This window comes from Muntiacus reevesi, chromosome 3 (assembly GCF_963930625.1).
Source record: "Muntiacus reevesi chromosome 3, mMunRee1.1, whole genome shotgun sequence".
Taxonomy (NCBI): domain Eukaryota; kingdom Metazoa; phylum Chordata; class Mammalia; order Artiodactyla; family Cervidae; genus Muntiacus; species Muntiacus reevesi.
Window position 1 is genome coordinate 33,794,894 of NC_089251.1, and position 22,358 is coordinate 33,817,251.

Genomic DNA, 22,358 nt, shown 5'->3' on the forward strand with positions numbered 1-22,358 from the left:
AGAGCTTCCGGATGCTCGCTCAGGTTTGGTGAGCCATAGTATGGATCTGTAGTGGCAGACCTTTAGGTTAGGTTCTGTCCAGATCACCAGCCTTCTTCCCATTTGTTTATTCATTCAGCAAACATTTACTGAATTCAAAGTAGGTGTCAGGCACTATGTTAAGTGATGCTTGGGAATGCAGTCTGCCTTCACTGGACGAACTTTCTGAGATGAAAGTTCTACATAAATGACTTATCAGGCAGCAGCCTGTGCAATGTGCAGGTGAAACACAGTTGGGAGTCCAGAGGAAGGAGATGGTATCTGTCTCCTGAGATTGAAGTGGCTGGCACTAGAGGTCAGAGGTTGGACAGGAACTAATGTGCAGAGATGGAGGGAGGATGCTTCTGCCAGATGCTCAGAGGCCGGGAAGCACAGGGGTTCCAGGTAGGCCAGTCTGCTTTGAGGAGGGCTGCAGTAGCTGAGGCAGGAAAAAAAGAAAGAAGAGAGGCAGATAGCAGAGTTCTGCAAGGTGGAGAGAATGTGTGCTCTGGGCTGACCCAACCAGGATTCAGTTCCTGATTCTGCTATTCTATTAGCATTTTGTTACCTCTGTGGAGTTGGTTTTCTCATCTGTACAGGAGGGTGACAGTCCTGTTTCACAGGCGGCCTTGGATGTTTTTTGGTTTTTGTTTTATTTTGGGGTCTTCATTGCTGTGTGTGGGCTTTCCCTAGTTGTGGTGAATGGGGGCTACTCTTCTTTGTGGTGCATGGGCTTCTCATTGCGGTGGCATCTCTTGTTGCAGAGCACAGGCTCTTGGCACATAGGCTTCAGTACTTGTGGCATGCGGGCTTAGTTGTTCTGTGGCATGTGGACTCGTCCCAAAGCAGGGATTAAATCTGTGTCCCCTGCACTGGCAGGTGGATGCTCAATCACTGGACCGCCAGGGAAGTCACTGTGGATATAATATGGGAAAATGGTTGTAAAATGTCTGGGTTATTGTTGTGTGCAATTAATGATAATTTGTTATTAACTGCTATGCTAAGACACTTGATTCTCTTTTCTGTAGGCAATAAGGTTTTCCTTAAATCAGCAAATTACATACTGATACGGTGACCTGCCTTGGCATAGGATCACAATAGATCCTGCTTGCCTTGGAAATAATAAGGAAAGCAGTAAAAACTGAGATCTGTGGTCACACATGTCCATTCCTATAAAGGAATACTTGTCTTGGGCCCTTTTACCTTTCCTTTGCCACCTCAATGCCCAAAGACCCAGTCTTACTCTCCAAGTTAGGGGCTCCAGTTATAGCAATTGAAAGTACAAGTTACCCAGGGTAAATTTGAATTCTATAGAAACAACAAATAACTTAGTATAAGTATATCCCTTGCAATATTTAGGATATACTTATACTAAAATGTTATTTGAAGTGTACTTGAAATTTAAATTGATGTGGGCATCCTATGTGAAGGGACAGCTCAAGAATCAATTGAACAGTCTGTCCACTGACTTGGGGAGGAGAACTCACCCATTTTCTAATCCTCTCCCTCTGGTAATAAAGGCTCAGCAAGACTTTGGCCGTGCCTTCAAATCATTTCCTGGGTAGAGACAGTAAATGCTGACAGGTCCTGCTGTGTGTCCTTGGGGTGGGAGCAGAGGTGGGGGGCGGGGTGTGGGATGTCTTGTACCAACCTTCACATCTCCCCAGCCCTCTTTCTTCTGAACATTCTCATAGACAGTTGGCAGAATAAAGACAGCCTTTGTGGTCTAGTAACTTGTCTCGTGAAATAAGGGCAAGCCCTCTTCACAAAGGTTCTTCTAGGAACATTGCAAAAGTGGGGACTGTAGCTGCTCCTGTGATGTGAGTAACTTGAAACAGCCAGAGCAGGCGTGATGATAACTGACTGGATGCTCCTTACTCTGGGAAGTCTGGGGACTGCAGAACTGGAGCTCGGAGGATGACCCAGCTGCCTTACTGCAGGTGAAATAAAGAAGACCCAGGGAAGGGAAGTGCTTTGCCCAGGGTCACACAGCTATCCAGAATTGGAGTCTGAACTTCAGTCTGGGTCTGCTGCCTTGCATTCTTCTGTAATAATTCAGGGGGTCTGAAAATTCCCCACACACTTGTTTGGTGGACTTGGCAACATTTTCTCTGGATGACTTGATAACTCTCATCTCCAGATGTCAACTCAATCGCGTGTCCTTCAGCACTGCCATGCTCAGCTTCATTCTTGCCACCCTTAAGAGCAAGATTACTACTGATAGAGAGCTCATGGCACTTTCTAGACCAGCTTGATCTTGGCCCGCCCCAACAGTGCCTCCTTGCTGATCCCTTTGCCCCACCCTGACCAAGTGTTCTGTGGTTGAGATGGAAAAATCCACCTCAAAGCAGAGGGCTTTTAACCTCTGTTTCAGAGGAGTAATTTCTCCACATAACAGAAGGTGAAAATTAAAATAAAGCAGGGCGTAGGTTGGAGCAGTACAGCACTCCTGGGCTTAAGAGTGCCTTTGACCTGTCCCCTCAAGACTGGAATGATGATCTGGGGGCCAGAGAGTTCTTAGAGGACGCCTTCTGTTCAGTGGTGTCACTGGCGAGATGGTATTAGCCCTAAGACCAGCTTTATCTGCACACTCTGAAAGCGGACCTGACGGTGCAGGCAGAGCCAGCCCACGTGGAAGCCCGGAGCGGTGATCATGGGATCTTCCACTCTTTATTTTCTTGTTCTTGCCACAACCTGTCATGAGACCAAGAAAACTTGTTTTGAAAATGCTTGACAGCCAAAACAACCTGTTCTCAGCCCCGGACGAGAGGGTTTGTCCTCTCTGACCATTTCTGTACTGTTTGATGTTTGACTGACTGCTGACTGGAAAAAATGAAGTTTCTGTTTTCTTCTCATATTGTTCACAGACCAGGGCCGGCAGCTTGCCAGGTCCTTGTTTCCCGTTTTATTCCCCAGTCCTTCACCAAAGAGATTTTAAGACAGTGCCTGAGTTTAAGTGATGAATGTGAACATTAGCAACATAAACTTATGAGGATTTAACCTCATAAGAGCTTGCTTTAACCTCAAGCAGAGCTTGAAATGTGGGTTGTCTTTCCCAGTCCCATTAGATTTCAACCTGTGATTTTCCACATGTGTTTTGTCCTCTTCCCTGAAGTTGAGTGTGTGAGTCAGAATCTCCAGTTATCTCAGTGGCTACTTTGGGCTTCTGCATCGATGGCTCTGAGACAGCAACATCTCTTCTCCTCCCAGGGGTCTTGGTCTTAGATGGTCTTGGGTGGGTCCTGTGAGTGGGAAGGAACCACTTCACTTCTATTCTGCAAATAGAGGGGTTGGACTGGATTAAGTATTGGCAAACAATTTATTGTTGTTTAGTCGCCAAGTCATATCCGTCTTCTTTTGCGACCCCATGAACTATAGCCCGCCAGACTCCTCTGTCCATGGGAGGAGTCTGTTCCCGACCCAGGGATCGAACCCGAGTCTCCTGTATTGACAGGCGGATTCTTTACCACTGAGCCACCTGGGAAGCCCTTGACAAACAATAGCCAGAGGGCAAATTTTACCAACTGCTTGTTTTCATAAATAAAGTTTTATTGGAACATAGCCCCACCCATTTATCTTCATGTTGCTCATGTCAGCTATCACTCCAAGGGCAGAGTTGAATTGTAGACAGGATATATGGTCAGCAAAGCTGAAAATACTTGCTATCTGACCCTTTACAGAAAAACTTGCTGATCCCTGGATTAGTTGACATTTAGGGTTGTCTAATCCAACTTTTTATGACTTTTGAACTCATAGCAGTTTTTTTTTTTCTTTTATAGCAAGAACTCCTGAAGTAACTAATAAGGGGCTAACTAGAAGGGACCTCTCTCTTCCCTGCAGTAGTTACAATGCAAAAGGTTGGGACTTATTTTGCTATGTCTTTAGTTTATTTTGCTGTATGTCTGTATTTGTTTATTGATCTGGCATCTTTGGTGTCCATCACTTTTGGTAAAAAGACACCAAAGCTGGGTAGGTCTGATTGCCTCCAGTGGCATGATTCAAGGTGGGACACCCATCTGTACCCACATGGAAGAAAATGAGGATTTGTTTGCTTGATAACTATGGCAGGAAAGGGAACCAATGCTGCCTTGAGAACCTGTGTGGCTGCCCAGACCCACACCACCTGCTGTTTGTGTTTGCCTGTCTGAGTCTGAGCACTGAGATGGGGACAGGAATAGCTCAAAGTGGTAAGGTAGGTTGGTGGCCATGGCTAGAAAAACAGGAAGAAACCTTGAAAAATGCAGAGACTAGGGAAGAACTAATCTTTTTAATCTTCTTCCCTTGGTGCCAGTTCAAACAAGAGGCCAACACAAAATTTGCATCCCAGTGACATACATTCCATACCCACATTCCCAGTGCATAACAGAGGATCCCAGGCACAGAGCTGCATGGTCCTCCTATCAGGCCACCCTAGCCTATAAAGAACTTTTGTCTGAACTAGAAAAAAGTGCCCCTTTGGGTTGGTGCGGGCTTGGCTAACAGCTTTGAGTAAGAAAACCTTGCCCCTTTCTCTTGGCATCTAGCCCTGGGTAAACTAGCAAGTGGGCAGGGGCTGGATTTCAGCCTCCACTTGCTCCTTGGCCAAACTTCTTTTGCAGGACAGACACTGCACTGCCTAATGCAGCAGCCACTCCTGCCAACTGGCATCTCTGAAGTCTAGGTGGGGTGGGGGTAGGGGGCTTCCTCTCACAGGGGCTTGCTGGCCAAAAAACAGGTCAACTCTGCTTGACTTTGGTTTTTGAGACCACAGCAGCGTGGGCTGGTCCCCTGCATGTCTGTTAATACCCACTCACTCAGCAGTGCTATGGAGCAGGGTGGCCGAGAGCCTCGGGTCTGGGAGCACAGGGACATGGTCCCCCCACAGCTGCATCAGGGACCCCGATCTGGTCAAGGTGCTTACTTTGGAGAGCCCATGGCCTGGCTCTTCTTTGCCAACTTCTGACCTAAAACTGGCTCAGCTCAAGGAATGCACACAATTTTCCACAGTTACATCTCAGAGGTAATACGCTGGCAGCACAAAGAAATGTGCTAAGAGGGCCAGAACAGACGAGCTCACGGCAGTAAGAACTGACCTCACCCCCTGGGCTCTGGGTTACATGTAGCCCAGGGTGCACAGTGACGACATTGCACCAGGCCACCCTCCTCTGCAGGGCGTGTTGTTGGCGTGGTTTGAGAAGGCTGTTATGCACTCCTCGTGGGTGAAACAACTTTGCGGTGAGATCTGGTTTCCACCTCTCAGCTCACGTTGGAAATTGTATTGGGTCGGCCATGTGGGCAAATTTTGAAAGATCCCTAACCTACCCTTTTCATTTTGCGTCTGTCAGCAGTTCCCAGCAGATAGTTCAAGGCCAGAGGATTGGGAAGAAAGCCTGGGAGCCCGGAGTAGCCAAAGACCCAATATCTACTTCCGGTCCCCTTTCTTGGTTCTTAAAAGACTCCTGGGAATAAGAAGGAATGTAGTTTGTCGCTGTTCTGAGCCCCTAGCCAGTGTGGAGTGCTGTGCTAAGGAACAGAGTCCTGTGGACCAGAGCGCTTCTCTCTGTGTACTGGAAAGATACAATGGAGGGGAAAATGGGTGGAGTGTGGGCATTAGTGCTGCTGCACCCCGTGGGGAAGATGATGGGAGCCCATGAAGTTGGCACTAGAGAATAGCCCTGTACCCTAGTTTCAGACCAGAGCCTCAGGGTTGAAAAGAAAGAAACCTCCCAGTTAGGAAATGTTCCCAATTTAAAAATTTTACTTTTCCAAGTCACCGGACGCATGATGATGCCCAGCACTTTTAGCTGCAGATGTTATGACCAGAGATGGGGTGGGGAGCAGCACTCAGCAGGGCCCTTCTAGTGGAACACGGGTTCCCCAGAGCCATGCTCATCCCTCTCCAAGCCTGTGGCCACAGAGGGCCCCTGGAGCTGGCAGTGTGCTGCCACAGGGCCCTGGCTCAGGTCTGAACCTCACTCTGCCTTTGCCACGCACGTGACCCTGGGTAGGTTATCTGCTGTCTCCCAGCCTGCCTCTTCATGTGTACAGTGGGAGCAGAGCAAAATTATCTATTTCATACACATGACTGTTGCTTGGATTAAAATGGGGTTATTTTTAAAAACACAATATAAACTGTAAAATACTAAGGGTCGAGTTAGTTCATTTACTTCTCCAGTAACTATTAAATGCCTACTAGGAGCAGGCACTTTCAGGCAGTGCCCCAGGTATTCCAGGCCCTCCTGTAAACATGAACTGTTCAACACATGTGTGGTAAAATCAAGTGAAACGGGAGTTCCTCAGCTAGGTGATGGGAGGGGAAGGTGGGAGGAAAGGAAACTACTCGGGTGTGAGTTCTGACCGTGTGCCTGGCACTGTTGCTTAAGTTTCTCTCTGGGGTCATCAGAGAGAAACACGCAGAGACTCAGAGAGGTCTCTGAGACACACAGCCACCAAGTGACTGACCCACGTTAGAATTCAGTTCCCAGTGATCCCAGATGTTCCCTTGCTGCAGAAGGATACAACCAAATCCCCTCTCTAGCCCACTTTTCTCCTCCCAAGCTTCCCCCAGATCAATGAGCCAGGCCAAGTCCAAGCCAAAAACGACCACCCCCACCACATTCTAGGCCAGTATAAGTTGGGATCATGTGAAATCAGGGCAAATTGAGGCTCTATCACCACAAGCCAAATCTCTGTTCACAAGGGCGCAGGTTTTAGGAAAACAACGGCCTTCGATGCATGCTCGGAATTCCTTCCATGGCAAGCCACTGTGAGAAAAATCTCACCCAAACAATGCACTCTTGGCCGCCAAGGGAGGGCGGCTGTCTTTTCAGGCATAAAGCTACCAGCAAGGACCCAGAAGTCACCCCAGGGAGCTGTTGGTTTCCCCAGAAGATCTAGCTGTTTGAAATCAACTTAGCAAAGGATTCCATTCACCCCTCTGCCCCACCTCCCAGTGCTGAGGCTTTTCTTGCCTCTAAGTCCTGGGAGAGCAGGAGGGTCATGGAGCTCGTCGTCCTCATGTGGGTTTTCAGTTGAGCAGTCGATGAATCTTTTTCTCAAGTGTAGCACCGAATGTTTATTCTGAAAAAGGATTAAAAAAAAAAAAAGAACTAAAGAGATCATCGTCTGGCTTGGTCTCCAAAAACCAGTCCAGATATTGTCTAGATTTAAGATGATCGATTTAGGAAAGAAGATTATTCATTCATTGTCATTCAGTCATTCAACAGAAGTTTAGGGTATTTCTGGGTCAGTGAGGTGCAGCCCCCAGAAATGAACACAGGAAGCCTCCCATGTCTACACCATAGGGGGAAACATCTAAAGAACTGCGTTTAAACATGAACTGACCCAAGGCCCCAGCTGGAGGAGGGCGTGACAACCCACTCCAGTATTCCTGCTGGGAAATCCCAAGGACAGAGGAGCCAGGCGGGCTACAGTTCATAGGGTCGCATAGAGTTGGACACGGCTTAACAACTTAGCACACACAACTCCAGAGCCAGCAAAATCCAGGGAATTCCTGCCCAGGAAGTCATCCTGGCCCTGGAACTCAGAGCACATGGGGGAGGCCTCGACTGACCTCCACCATTCAGTTCACAAGGCCTCCCTGAACCTTGGTAACACTGAGCCACCAAGCTCCACCCATGGGTGACTATAGAAGTAGACAACATGTGTACAAGGGACAGCAGCCAGCAACCCCAGACAATTTAGTTGGAATTGTTTTGTTCCAGAAGGCGAAAGTAGACTCCGTGGGTGGGGGTTCCCAGGGGACAAATTCCAGTTTAGGAGAAGGAAGACCATCATAACTGTTCAGTGCTGCAGGCTCTGTGGAGGGCCTGATGCTTATGCCAGACCTTGAGGGTGGTTACGTTTTCAGTAGATATGGAGGCCCTCAAAAAGTGTTGCATGGTTCAGGAAAGTACCCTTCACCTGCAAAGCAAAGGGACTCCTACTTAGCTGGCTCCCAGAATTGCCAAGGGGAATTAATTATTGTTTGTGAAACACTTTAAGATTCTCCGATGAAAGACCTTGTATAAATGCAAATTATTATTATTGTCATTAAAAGTGCTAGACAGACGTCTGGCCTGCTGGATAATACGCTGGCATAGTTCTGAGCAGCAAAGAAAGTCAGTTCCAGGCAGCAAGTTTGCTCTAGTTGCTTCGGAGGAATAGCAGGAAGAAACAGTGGGCGGAGGAGGGCTCAGCCCCTGACTGTGAAGTGAAACCACCCAGCTCCCACCCAGGCTGAACAGGCAGCAGTCTGTCTGGGAGTCCAGGCCTGTGTGTCTCCTGAGGGTCAGGCCTTGCTCAGATCTTCCCCTTGCCCGCTGTAGGAAACAGGCCTTGTTGAGTACAAGAGCTCGCCATGAGTGAGTGAATGTCTGGTTGTCTGCTAGTCTGACGAATGAATGCTGGCCTCCATTCTTGGAGTCCTAAGTCAGATCTGGAGACAAAAGAGAGATAGATAGAAACCTCTTATCATGCCTTTGATGGTGCTTATTAAGGCTCTTGAGGGAACCCCTTTAGCAAAGCCCAGGGAGAGATCATTTATTAAATTACTGCTTCCACTAAAGAAACTGTCTCTGGCTAAAGTGCTTGGATTGATACCAAAGCAATAATAATAATAATGGATAATAGTACAGTCGGCCCTTCATATCTGTGGGTTCCACATCCAGAAAATATTTCAAAAATATTTGGAGGAAAAAACTCCAAAAAGTTCAAAAAGCAAAGTTTGAATTTGCCAAGCACCAGCAACTATGTACATAGCATTTATATTAGTATTTACATTGTATTAGGTATTTAAGTAATCTACAGGTGATTTAAAGTATATGCGAATATGTCCATCATAAGTCATAAGCAAATTCAGTCAAATCTCCACATTTGTAACATTCCATATCCACATATTCAACCAGTGGAGGATAGGAAACCAGAGTTAGTTGAATCCAAGGCTGCAGAATCCAAAGATACAGAGGGCCAACTAGTATACCACTTTATATATGGGACTTGAGCATCCTTGAATTTTAGTATCTGAGAGGGTCCTGGAACCAGCTTCCTGTGGCAGGTTCCAGGGGATGACTGTATGTTAGACCTCGAAGTAAACGCAGAGGCCATCCCCTCACTTTCCAGATGAGGCATCTGGAACACAGAGAAGTGAAGTGGCTCATCCACGATCACATAGCAAGAACCAGGATCACAACTCATGTTTAATTATGTCAGGGTAGTAATCCCTCTCACTGTATATAGCATTTTACAGACACATCACTTCTGAACAGCTCTGGAGAGTTTTCAGAAGCCCACAGGCGTTACTGTTAAAGGAATCTTCTGGTACCTTTGCTCTTCTGGGGCTCATTATTTGGAGAGCATTTCTGGTGCCTCCTGTGTGCCCTTATGGTGATTGCAGGTGCCCTTCCTTCTCCAGACACTCAGACTAGGCCTCATTCTTCCATAGGATGTCTTGATACTTCCAGGAACCAGATGGGCAAGTGAGCGAGAAGTCCAGTTCTTCCCTTCCGTCCCTTGTTATCACAGTCATAATTCTACTGGAAAGTCACCCAATGCAAGTTCCTAGATGAGAGCTAAGGATACCAGTCACCACCTCTGGACAAACAGACTTACAGGATGGAGGAAACAGACATAAGTGTAATGGGAGTTACCAGTAAGTAGCCCTTGGCATTCATTACTGGGCCATTGGCAATTCCAGTATTATGGAGTTTTAATGAAGGAGAATAAAAGATCCTAAAATGATGTTTGGGAGGGGAGGATCACCAAATCAAAAATATTTAGAAATCATCTCACCCACGCCTTCATTGTGTGGATGAGGAAACAGAGTCGTGAGTCAGCGTCACACAGGAGATGCAGACGTGGAGGCCTCGACTCTGCGCTTAGCCACCAGCACTCTTTCCACTGGAAATCCTGGCGGTGTGCAAAGTATGTGCACTCTGGAGTCGAGCAGCATTGCCACCTGTTAGCAATGTGATCTTAGAAAATTACTTGACTTCTCTGAATCATAGACTTCTCATTGGCAAAAATAAAGATATAGGCGTCCCCCTCTTTTGGAAAAGTTCACGTTATGCCACTTCGCTTTTACAAAAGGCCTACATTAGTGCCTGTTTTCAGTGACCCAAAGACATCCAAAGAGGATTTTCACTTTTCTTTTTTTTTAAAGGCGAAAATAGCTTTCATTGTTTGTTTTGTGGCAAGCCCTTGTAGAGGCAGCGTACACCCCGAGCAGCCGGAGTGGCACCGCCAACCCCATTCCCCAGGAACCATGCTCACATCTCAGCATCAAGCCACCAGAGCTCGCTTTCTGGAATTGCTGCTTTTCTGTCTGTGAGCCCAGGTGTCTGGGAATATCATTTAAGCTGCTGGGCCAGGGGATTAGCTTGAAAAGAAGAGGGACCATAGCCCTCCTTGCTGTCCCTCCCCCAGATCTTCAAGGGGTATCTGTGAGCACCCACCTAAGAAGGCAAACACCCAGAGTGTTGTCCAATGACCAAGAGGTGCATTCAAAAGCCAGTAGACAGGGACCCGGGAAGCTATGGAAGACAGAGCTTCAGCCTCTAGATGCTGAGAGTCTAGTGGGAGAAACCAAATTTACAACCAGGCAAACAACACTTAGCCCCAGAGAGACTCTCTGGAGAGGAAGAGAATAATTTATGCTCCAAGGAGTTGATATCCTACGTGTTCTCTGTCCTTCAGGGGTCCAGTACTCTCCTGGTCAGCTCCACCAGGACCCTGGGCACTTCCTCTCTGTGGGCAGTTCTTTGGTTTTTCCCCTCTTGCTGACTAAGGGGGAGAGGGTTGTCTGTGATCTTGATGGTGACTCACTGCCATCAGACAGGCAGCTGGCTTCCCCTCAGCAGTCCAGCACAGGTGAGCTGCATGGGTAGCCCTCCTCCCGACAGGGCCTGTGGACAGTCCCAGCACCCTCCACAGGCATCTGCCTGGCCATCAACAGGGCCAGTGCTGGGCTCCTGCCCATACAACCCTGGGCAGAGTGAGCAGACAACTTGAGATGCCCATTGCCATGGCACCTACCACCTGAGATATGTCAGATGTAGGTGCAAATAGGGTGACAGGGTGGACACAGAGAGTAGCTCTGTTCTGGGGTCCCACGCCTCAGGAGGCACCACATTCCTTAGCCCACTATCTGGCCTAAGCTTAGCGCAGCCAGGTGCACTGGGTCATCACAGCCCACCCGCCCCCACCTCCAGGGTAGAGGGGGGCCAGCCTTTCTCTGTGGCCACACTGTCGGCTGCTCCTCCCAGTGTCTCATCAGGCAGGTTCACAGTGGAAAGGGCATCAGCCTGAGAGTAAGGAGATAGGGAGGACAGGCTCAGATTCTACCTACTAGCTCTGCAGTCTCAGGGCAGCTCCTTGGGACAGCCATTCATTCATTCATTCCTGCCTGTGAGGCCTGTGGATGGTGAGCACCACAGGGCACTAAGGATGAACCATCACCCAATTCTGCCCTCAAGGGGCTTCAGAGAAGAGCTCAGCTTTGTGAGAGGGGACTATTAACTTCTCCAGTCCTTAGTTTTCCCTTCCCCATAATGGTTGGCGTATACGGCCGCTGAGGTTTCTGTTATAAAATTTTATCATTCTAAAGTACATCTTTAAATAGACCACGTGTTTCTTACATCGTTTGAGAAATGTTTGTTGAGCTGCAGTGTGTCAGCACTAGACTTGAAGCTGGGCTGCAGAAAGGGATGAATATGTGCACTGGGGCTTGCAGTTAAGGAGCTTCTGGTCAGACGTGGCAGGGTGAATAGACAGATGTGGGAAGAGCTAGAGCCCAGGGGAGGAAAGCAGCCCTGTGGCTGGGAGAGCCCAGGAGGACTTCCCTGCCCACCCCCCTCTTCTTGCCAGCTGGCCGTCTCATGGCCTCCTCCTCAGACCCTGCACCAGAGGATGCCGAGGGAGCAGAGGCACCTACAGTCCACCCCCACCCCCACTCCTGGGCAAGGACTGGCCCTGCAGTTGCAGAAGCTGGCTGCATGCTGCTTTAGCCCCAGAGGAACGGGCTAGGCTCCAGAAGGCCTCCTCGGAGAGTCTCAGATGGAGGGAGAACCACTAGGTAATTTTGATCATTTCAGTACCCATTGACAAATACCCTATGATTTAGAAGGAGCCAGATTTCATCCCAATACTTTGATGTCTAGAAATGGATTCCAGTTGGTTGTTTGTCCTCCTAAAACAGCATTTTATTTAATTCAGCACATACTGAGACTACAGCCAGCTTTCTCATGGGCGAGGAGCCCGAACTGTGTAAGACATAGTCTAGACACCAATCTAAACATCTCAAACTCAAGGCAGACCATGACTGGGCCTGAGGTTGGAGGCCAGTGTGCCGTGGAACCCGGCAGAGGGGAGATTGATTCCAGCTGAGGGCGAGGGCCTCTGCCTGAGGCTGCGAGCGTGTTCTCAGTGTGATATCAAACCCTTTTGCAGCTCGTGGGTTAGTTTCCTTGTTTTGCGAGCTTAGATTCCTTAAAAACAAACCAGGCCTGCCCGAGGATTGGCACCTCAAGGGAGACTGTGTACATGAACCAGTTATAACCACTTGTTTGTTCCTAAAGCCCATACCAGCAATCCAGGCTGGCCTGGCAGGGCACAGCTACAGAATAAACTCCCATCGTGCCAGGCATTTGCTCACCAGGGTGCCCAGAGTCGGGTGGGCCGTCTTCACAGGGGCTTTTGGAGGGCTTGGGGTGATGGGCATTGAGGCAGAACCAGGTCTCTTTGTGGGGATCCTATTATGAGGATGACCCCTTTGCCACGGGAGAGTAACCCCCGATGAGTCAGTCTTTACCATGGCCATTCAGGACAATGAGGACAAGGCAAGACCACAAGGATGATTAGCAGGACTTGTCTTACACTATTTACAGGACCGCTTTGATTTTCAGACCACAGTCAGCTTGCATATGACTGATTAAAAACATGTGCCAGTTGAAGTCACAGCTGCAGAAGAAAACTGGAAAAAAGAAAGGAGCCTTAGATGTTTAGGAACTCGCCTCTATTTGCAAAAATGAATTCTGACTTGATTTGTGTGTCCTTGATTTCCTGACAGTGAGGTTCATGTCCCCAAACCGCTTCTCCCACCCTGTCCCACCCACCCCCAAACTGACCTGACTCGAGCAAACATCGTAAGGCTCATCTTATGATTGCCCAAAGAAAAGCATTTGGGAATTCCAGAGAGAGACCTCAGAGTCCTTTTTCGGAAGAGAGCAGCTGTTTAGGCTTCTGCAGAATCAAAGGTCCCAAGTAAATGAAGTTAAAGGCAGCAAGATCCCAGGGGCTACTCCGTCAGGTCGGGCTCCCATGGGAAGACGAGCTCTGGGGGCACTGGGGTCAGCGGCTCTCACCTGCAAAATGGGACCATGACTCCTGCTGCACGCGGCAGTATCATGAGCGGCACCTGCACAGTGTTCCATCTGCTTTCTGGGCTTCCTTCCTCTTTCCCCGGAGTCTCCAGCCTCTTGGGACTTTTTATTCTCTGTTTTTTGTTTTCATTTTCTTAAAGTGGTACTGATTCAAATGTTTAGATGTTGATTTCACAGATTTTTGTCCTTTTGAAAAGGTCCATTGAATAAATCAAGGCTTATAAATACCAGCAGGGAAAACCCCTTTTGGTGAGAAAGGCTCCTAATTGCCTTCATCTCAAGGCCTCTGAGGATTCCTCTCACGGCTTCCCTGTCCCCACTCTCCTTAGTGCCCCCAGAGCCCCTGCCCAGGAGCACCTAGATGATGGATTTTCCAGGCATTGTTACCCCTGACAACTTAGCTTGAGCTCCCTGACTCTGGACCTCTGCTCAGTGGGAGGGCAGACATGGCTGAGAGAAACGAGCCTCCCTCCTTCTCACCACTGCCTGTGATTCCCGGAACATGTGTTCGGAGCTCTGCCATGTTTGCAAAAAAGCATCCCAGATAATGACAAGCACTGCCTCCCCACAGCACAAGTCCTTCCAGTGCCTCGAGGCCTGGGCTTGGCTGGTGCCTTGATTTAACCAGTGAAGAGTCAAGACACAAAGAGGTTAAGTGGCTTGCTCAAAGTCATGTGGATTTCTCAGAACCATAACTGGGTGGCACCTAGAAATGACCAAGTATCCATCTGCCTTTTGGAGGTGAGGAGCTGGGCCTCGACTAGAGCCCATGACTTTTGCCTCGTGGCTCAGGGCTCTTTCTGCTCACCCCGCTGTCTCTCCTTTTCAGTACTTGTTGTCCTGGACAGAGAAAGGTCTGTTTGAGGACTGGGCCAACTGTGACACCCTCACTTCTGGTAGCCAGAGCCATGTGATTATCTGAAACATCTGTCAGGCCTACAGCCCACCTTCCCCCAACCACACTCTTGACCAGAGCTGCACACAAGAGCACACTCAGAACTCAGGCAAAAGTCAGCCAGGGGCGCAGGTGCCTCCCACTGCAGAGCCCATCCTTAGATACCATGAGTCCACCTCCAGTGGCTTTGGGCTGCATTTCAAGAGGTTCACAGTTTCCTGACAACTTTGGCTGGTTATCAAGTCCTGAGACCAACCATCTCTGTGCCTCCAGCTGCGAGCACGTATGATCTATGAAAAGTGATCCAAGAAGGCCCAGAGAAAAGGATGATCTGGGACCTTTCCATCCACACAGGGTTTTTCTCTTTTGCAGCCACACATGCCCTAGCTGTCCCAGGGACTCAGTCTTTCCCCCTCAGACCCAACTGGGTCCCCATGGTAACAGTTGACATCTATTGATCAAGTAGTATGCCAGGCATCAGGCCAAGTGCTTACTTGGAGCATCTCATTTAATCCTCATGAGGATTACTCTTTAAGGTAGGCATTATGGCTCCCCTCTTATAGTCAAAGAAATTAAAGCTGAAGAGGTGAGTCACTTGAACAGGTGGGACAGCCAGTAAGGAGCAGGGCCAAACCTTGAGCCCAGGCATGGCTGGCTCCAGAACACACACTGCCTATCCTGCACAGCCTCCAGCCTGCGGGGCCTTGGAGATCATCGAGCACAGCTCCCTGCCTTGAAGATGAGGGATCTGGTGCCTAGAAGGGAAGTTACTGCTGGACCCCAGGCCCAGAAAAGCAGACCCACTGAGCTCCCCAGCGCCCTGATTCCTGACCTCAGGGTCTGTCTGCTCTGCCCTCCTGGCAGTGCCTATGAGCTGAGGCCAGGAGCCAATCCTGCTTCCGATTCATGGAAAACCTACCAGACCTCGGCCTGGAGTCAGTTCTTTAAATTTTATTCTGTTGATCTGAGATTCTGTGATTAGACTAAGTTGTGATTTTATAAAACCCAGAGTGAAGGGACTGAGATCAGTGAAAAGGGTCAGAACCTGATGTTGTCCTCAGGTGTATTTAGCTCTAATCTGGTCTAAAAATAATTTCCCTTCCAGTGTGAGTAGAATGAGGAGCTTGACTGACTCAAGGCCTCTATCCTGCAGGCCCTTTTGACCAGAGAAGGGGGACGTGAGAAGACCTTCCCCTCACCACCCCTGTAACACGCTTACACTTTTAAAGCTTACCATTTACGTTGTCTTTGGGTCAAAGAGTTTTTTTAAAGGTGACAGACTAGTGCCATTGGCAAGTGATATATTCTGAGCAGCTCTCCACTTTCTCTGATAAAAAAACTGAAGTAAATGAAAACAGTGCTTCAAAAAAAATCTATAAATGGCTGGGAGCCAGTTGTCATTTTCCCCTTCCTCCCCCCTTCCCCAAGCTGACTTCGTGCGGCTCCGCGTTGAGAAGCGCTCACTGACAGCAGCTGGTAGCATCATGCCTTTAAATAGCACTGCTCCGTACTGCTTCCCCTTGGCGTCACACAGTTTGCCCTGGCAGGGAAAGCCCAGGACAGAACAGGAAACTTCAGAATTTTCTGAAGAAGGAAAGAGCTTGCTGTAAAGCTTGCTCTCTCTTGCCAAGACCTTTCCGTCGAAGGAGCTTGCACTGGTGTGGCCCCTTCCCCCAGAAGTTTCCAAGGAAAAAACTGAGCTGAGGAGATTCACTGCATCAGATTCGCCCCATGTGACACCGGGCATGAGGAGAGAGCCCGGGGCCCCGTTTCAGCAGCAGTCAGTCCCACTCCCTCGTCGGGCACCTACTGTGGGGCCAACCGCCTCTCCCCATAGTGTCCTCACCAGGGACCTCACCGCCCCACCCAGTCTCGGACTCCGAGATGTCCTTTGTGCAGGAAGGCAAATGCAGCGGAGGTTGGCAGCCGCCCATCAGTGCCGGACCCCCTGAAGAAGGGCCACCAGCTCCCCCTCCAGCAAACACAAATCCTGCTGGGGAAATAGCAGCACGTGAAACACCGGGAAGGAATGAACGGCCCTCACAACCCATGGCGGCAGCCAGTCAAGCTTCCTTCCCACATGTGGTCCTGTGAGAGCGTCACATCAGGGCTGGCTTGTTGTCCCTTCTCGCCCTGGGGAAGCAGAACTCAGGGCATCTCTTGCCTGCTCCGCCTGGCTCTCCGTCTGGGGCAGCTCCTGCCTCATCGCAGTCCTCCTCCCCATAAGGACAATTGTGGGCAAGGGCTCCAAGGTTCTGCATCTCAGAAAAGGTGGAGGATTGGCTGGAACAGGGATGGTGGAGGGCATTGATCCTTCTCACTGACAGTCGGCATAGGCTGAAGTTTGAGAACGGACGACACTTTTGCAGTTTTCTTCCTCAGAATCTAAATGTCGCATCTGCCTGCTTTCTGGACTTGCTCTCTTTCACCCCGAAACGCATGCAACGGACCTGCTTCAACTGCTCTTGCAAACCGGTGGTTGTCAGTAGTTACCTTAATTACAGCCATGGAGTCCTCACTGGGCACTCTGTACAGGTCAGGCCTGTGGGTCACCGAGAAGGAGACTCGCTCCCTCCTTTCTGGGGCTAGCAGTGCCGCCCAGAAAAAGCACAGAGAGTGCATTCAGGGAGAGAGCCTTCTGGTGACCAGGGAAGGCTTGATGGGGGCAAGGGCATTTGGCCTGAGCATGTCTAAGGGCCCAGGGTTGTAATGGCACGTGTGAGGAAGGGCAGGTGGCTAGATGGGAGGAAGTGGGAGTGGAGGCTGGCATCTGGACTGTGTGGGCCTCAGGGAGCTTATGACACCCCTGATTGCTCTCTTCTCACAGGTGGACATCCCCTCATTGCCTCTCACGGCTTCAGCATGTCTGCCATCTGCCTTTAAGTGAGCACGCTGACTTGTAATGTGCTTCTGATCTCCTGTGACATCACAGTGAGGAGACTCACCTGCAGGTGTTCTGGGAGAGGATCTTCAGCTTTCTTAGCTTCTCAGTGGTGGAGGGCAGGGCATGATCCCAAAATGAGACTGAGGAAAAGTGCAGATGGTGGCAATCATGGCACCCCAGGCTGCGGGTTTGGGCAGATGAAGGGTCTTGTTTGGGGTAGGGACACAGACCCACGCTTAAAGAGAGTTCATTTATCTGCAACAGGAAGATGAAGCCTTGCATCCCAGGAAGAAACAACAGTGTTGTAAAAGGTAACAAGGCAGGGAGCCCAGGGTGTGGGGACACCAGGGAGGAAGAGGAAGAAGCGGCAGGATGAATTCGCTGCAGAGGTTTAGGGAGAAGTGGAAAGTGAGGGTTCTGTTACAGAAGTACCAGGCCCCGATGCACTTTCAAATGCGTAATAGTGATGAACACATCCATGTGGCATGCACTGGCTTGGATGAATGATAGATGTTCAGGTCATGATGTCCTGGTTGGAAATGTGAGACAGGCCATTTGGGAGAGAAGGACTGGAGACCCAGATTCCAGGGGCAGGGGGAGGTGTTCTCTGCTGAGGGTGTTTCAAGCCTGAGAGGAAGCGAGGGGAGTTGAAGCAGGACTGGAAGAGGCCAAGGAGAGATGTCACCTGGGGGTGAGGAGGAGCAGGGAGAGAAGGGAGGGAGCAGGTCTGGATGTGTAATGTCCGGGCAGTAGCTTCCAGACGCAGGAACCACTGCAGAGAGGCTGCAGAGGCTAGGACTGAAAAATCTAAGCAAATCCCTGAACTGTGAAAGAGGGCTTCCCATGACCTGGCTTTGCGGGGAGGGGATCAGACAGGTGTCATCATTGACGCTCTGTGTGGCTACCTCATGGTGACCCCGGGGCTGCTGAGTTTGTGGGACTCCTCGCCCGACATCGAACCACCCGTTTGAGCTTCTTGACTCCTGAGCAGTTCTCTGCTCTTTTCTCACCGGTGGACGTCGCCTCGTTGCCTCTCACAGCTTCAGCACGTCTGCCATCTACCTTTAAGTGAACGCCCTGACTCCTAATGTGCTTCTGATCTCCTGGGAGCCTGGAGCACCAAGCTTACTAGGACTGTATCCTAAATATTAATAACATAGACTTGGGTAGGGTACCTGAGGCCTTCATGGTACCGATGGTGACAGGTCAGCTAGCTCGTGTCACAGGTCTGGGTGAGACACTGCTGGATAAGTCAGCTGCTCCGATCTCACCGGCATCGGGGGCCAGGGAGGGAGGACCGAGAGGCACACAGGGTGCCCACCCCAACCTCTCCGTCTTGTTGCCTTCCACTTCCCACCACGCCCTTTCTCTTCTGGAAGAGTGTTTAGTTCCCAGCTCACGAGCAGCAGTCCCATGCTCCGCAGGCCTCTGCTCCTGCTGTGTCTTTCGCCTGGAACATGTGTAAAATGCCTGCTTCACCTCCTTCTCCGTTGATTGCCCCAGGCTGGTGCCTCATGGCACCTCCGTAAGTGCCCTCGCCACAGCAGTTGGTATTTCTTCTGTATCTGCTGCTCCTCGATGCTGATCTCACCCACATGGGGTGCCATGTCTGGGGCATCTCCCAACCTCTGGCACCTCAGACAGTGCCAGGCACAGCCTCCTGTTATTGAATGGAGCGTCCGCTTCTACAGGTTCGAATCTGGGTGCCGGAAGAACCAAATGGTCTGCCCCAGATCCTGTCGCTAGTCTGAGAAGGCTCTCCTGTCACCCAGCCTGGTTTTCTTTCCAGTAGATCAAACCACGAGTATGTTTGCAAATAAATGAAGACCATGGATCACCTTGAAATTCATCATATTAGGCCTTGCTTATCTATACGCAGGAGACCTGGGTTTGATCCCTGGGTCGGGAAGATCTCCTGGAGAAGGACATGACAACTCATTCTGGTATTCTTGCTTGGGAAATCCCATGGATAGAGGAGCCTGGTGGGATACAGTCTACAGGGTTGCAGAGTCAGACACAACTAAGCGACCAGCACTTTTTCCTTTTCTTTGTCTGTATGAAGCTGAAGATCCAATTGAATGAAAAGTACAACCCTGTTGATATTTCAGATCATGAAAATGACTGGTTGCTTGGCTTGGTCACTCTCTAGCTTGTAGCTTGGACCCTTGGTTTTGACCTGGGAAAGGGCAGACAGAACCTAAGTACTGATGTCTAATGGGAATTGGCAGCCAGGAAGTTCTGAATACAGGCCCTTTAAGCATCCATGAGAGAGGGCACAGCAGTGAACTGCATGGACCTCTCTTGGACCTCTCTTGGAAAAATCCAGAAGGCTTTGCATCAGCAGAGAAGGAAAATCCAACCCAAGATGCATGAACAATAAATAACAACTGTTCTGAGTTAGGTTGAAAGCTCTGAGTTGCACTTTTTTTTTTCAAGTTGTTTGTGCTAACCACAATTTTTTTTTCTCCCCTTTTCCCACCAGGGCTTATTTCAAAACCTTTGTCCCTCAGTTCCAGGAGGCAGCGTTTGCCAATGGAAAGCTCTAGGAAACACCAGTCTTGAGAGGTAGCCAGCCAGACTTCTCTGTCCACATGCGTGTCAGCATATATGACTGCTTCCTGGAAGCCATTGGAATGTCTTCATGGCAGCGTTTCGCTCACACAGCAGCTTTGCTCCCCCGCTGGAACCCAGACTTGAGCTGGCTGGCGGGAACCTGGGTCCCAGAGCCCCCCCCTGCCCCCCCGCCTCTGGTGGCTCCCTCTTTGTTTCCTGCAGTATATTTCTTAGTTGAAAGAAATAAAGTCACAAATCATGATGCCGTATTTTCCAGGGAAAGTAAGACATCCTAAATGCACACACCCTGATTCCAAAGCCTTTGTCTCTGAGACCTCTTTTTAAGTTTTCAGATTAAACACACCTTTGCTTTTCTCTTTCACCCGAAACTAGTGCCTGTGTGTTTCACACCCCAGTGTTTCTCATTTTGGACAGTCCTCCACTAGTAAAGGTGCTGCCTGAATGAGTCTGACCAGCTGGCAGGGTTTCAGCCACTTCCCAGCTGGGCCCAAGACCGGTGCTCAGGAACAACTAGGTTCCAGCACCAGCCTCACTTCCAGGCCCTTGTGTGTACTCCAGATACAAAGCCCATCCTGACCCAGGCTTGTTCAATGCCTCAAAAAATTTCTCTCTCTTCTCCCGCCCCTCCTCCCGATGCCATTGGGAGAGTTGTTTGGGCTTATGAAGCACTGTGTGAATTATACCTGGAAGACACAGGTAGGGTCCCATGGGTGAACCCTGGGCTCAGGCCTGCCAACTCCACTGCCACCCAGGAACGGGGCTGGGGAAGGTACCCTCAGCAAGCTCCATCTTCCCTAAATTTGTAGATTAGCAGAGCTGGGTGGGGTTTCAGAAGTCATCTGTTTCCACCCCCGAATCCCTCTCCCCTGCTACTCCCTTTCGGGTCAGAAGTGAGAACCAAGGCCCACAAGCTAAACGAATACTCCCAGTAAATTAGGGCAAACCTGGGAGCCTTACATGGCTTCCCTCAGCTTACACCCAGGCTGACCACGGCCAGCTTGTCCACTTGACAAGGTCTAGTTTAGTGGGACTCCACCCTGAGGGCTTTCAGCCCCAAAAGTGGGACCCGGGCATGGAGGCGAGAGAAACTAGCTGACCTGTGTGGCCTGGGCTCCTTTCTTCAACTCACCTGCCTCCCACCCCCTGTAGGGCCTGCACAGGTGGAACCTGGCCCCTCACTGTTCCCTCAGCTCCTCTTGTGGCTCCTGGAGCCCATGTCAACCTGAAAGGGAGCCAGCTCAGGACCCTTGTGGGGGCCGGTGAGAGACACCCCTCCTTCCGGTGTTCTCCAACACTCGAGAATGTTCTCAGGAGGCAGGGGAACTGCTAGAAGAGACCTCTCAGCTTGGCTTCCAGCTGAAGGGCTGCCCTCCTCTGGGATCTTTCATCACGTGAGTACTTCACCTTGAAGCCTTGGGAATTCCTGTGACAGAGAACGGTCCGGTGTCCCGTGTCTGCAACCCAGCTCTGCCGTCAGCCAGCTGCGTGACCCTGAGTAAGTCCCTTCTCTGTGTAGTCAAAACCACCCCAGGAGCTTTTTAAAGAACCATTTCCCAGGGCCCCACTGCCTGCAGAATCACATCTTGTTAGCTGAGGCTTGGGTGTCTGGATTTTGATAAAACTCCCCAGGTGATTCTGTTGAGCAGGTGGTCATGACCACACTGGAGTCTCTCCTCACCAGCTGCCTGCCTCCTCTACATCAGGCCAAGCTCCACTCTTCTGCTCCATGACACGGTCACTTAGGATGGAGGGGCATGGATTGGGCTTGATGCCCACGAAACCAAGAGTAGACTGAGTCAGACTTTGTTTCAGACCCAGTAGGGGTTTCCAGTTCTAGTTCTAGCAGGGGCTGGTTGGCGGTTATGAGATGGGTGTGATCACATGGCCTGGACCCTTGGCATTTCAAATAGCCAGTCAGTAGTGGCAGCAGCCAGTCCTGGACAGTGCAACTCAGGAGTGGCCTTCCTGCCCTTGCCAACCTCTAGGGGTCCAGACGGCTCAGGCCAGCCAGATCGTCCATGGTAGCCCACACATCTGTGAAGCACGCCCGACCAACCAGAAGTGCTATCTGTGCTTTATCTCAGCACATCTCTACAGCAGACCTGTGAAATAAGCAAGTGAGGAGGGTTGCCCTTGTTCCACAGATGAGGAAACAAGATCAGAGAGGTTAATTGAGTTACCCGTGATCACCAGCTAGTCAGTGCCAGTCGGGGCTCAGCCCATGCTCCAGATCCAGTGCCGCTTCTCACTTTTGTCCGTAACTCTAGGAAACAAGGACTTCCCTGGTGGCGGTAAAGGATCTGCCTGCAGTGCAAGAGATGCAAGAGACTCAGGTTCAATCCCTGGGTCGGGAAGATCCCCTGGAGTAGGAAATGGCAACCCACTCCAGCATTCTCCAGCCTGGAGAATCCCATGGACAGAGGAACTTGGTGGGCTACAGTCGCAAAGAGTCAGACATTACTGAGCAGCTAAACACACATGCACACTAATAAACAAACAGGTTTTTTCCCCCACTGAAGGATGATGTACTATGTGTAGCTTTGTGAGCATGGAGATGATAGGACTTTTGAGAAGACTTTCAGCCCCAGTAGCACAGAGGGAAGGTTTGGGCTGCTTTTCTTAGGGGCAGCCA

General features: G+C 50.1%; 1 protein-coding gene across 1 annotated transcript in view; it reads left to right on the forward strand.

Moving 5' to 3' along the window:
* BABAM2 (BRISC and BRCA1 A complex member 2) overlaps window positions 1-20,094 on the forward strand; it is a 393,777-nt gene extending 373,683 nt beyond the window's left edge. Inside the window, exon 12 of the mRNA XM_065927231.1 lies at window positions 19,635-20,094. Within this exon, the coding sequence (XP_065783303.1) occupies window positions 19,635-19,698 (64 nt within the window). The 3' untranslated portion in view covers window positions 19,699-20,094. The remainder of the gene's footprint in view (window positions 1-19,634) is intronic.
* The last annotated feature ends 2,264 nt before the right edge of the window (window positions 20,095-22,358 follow it).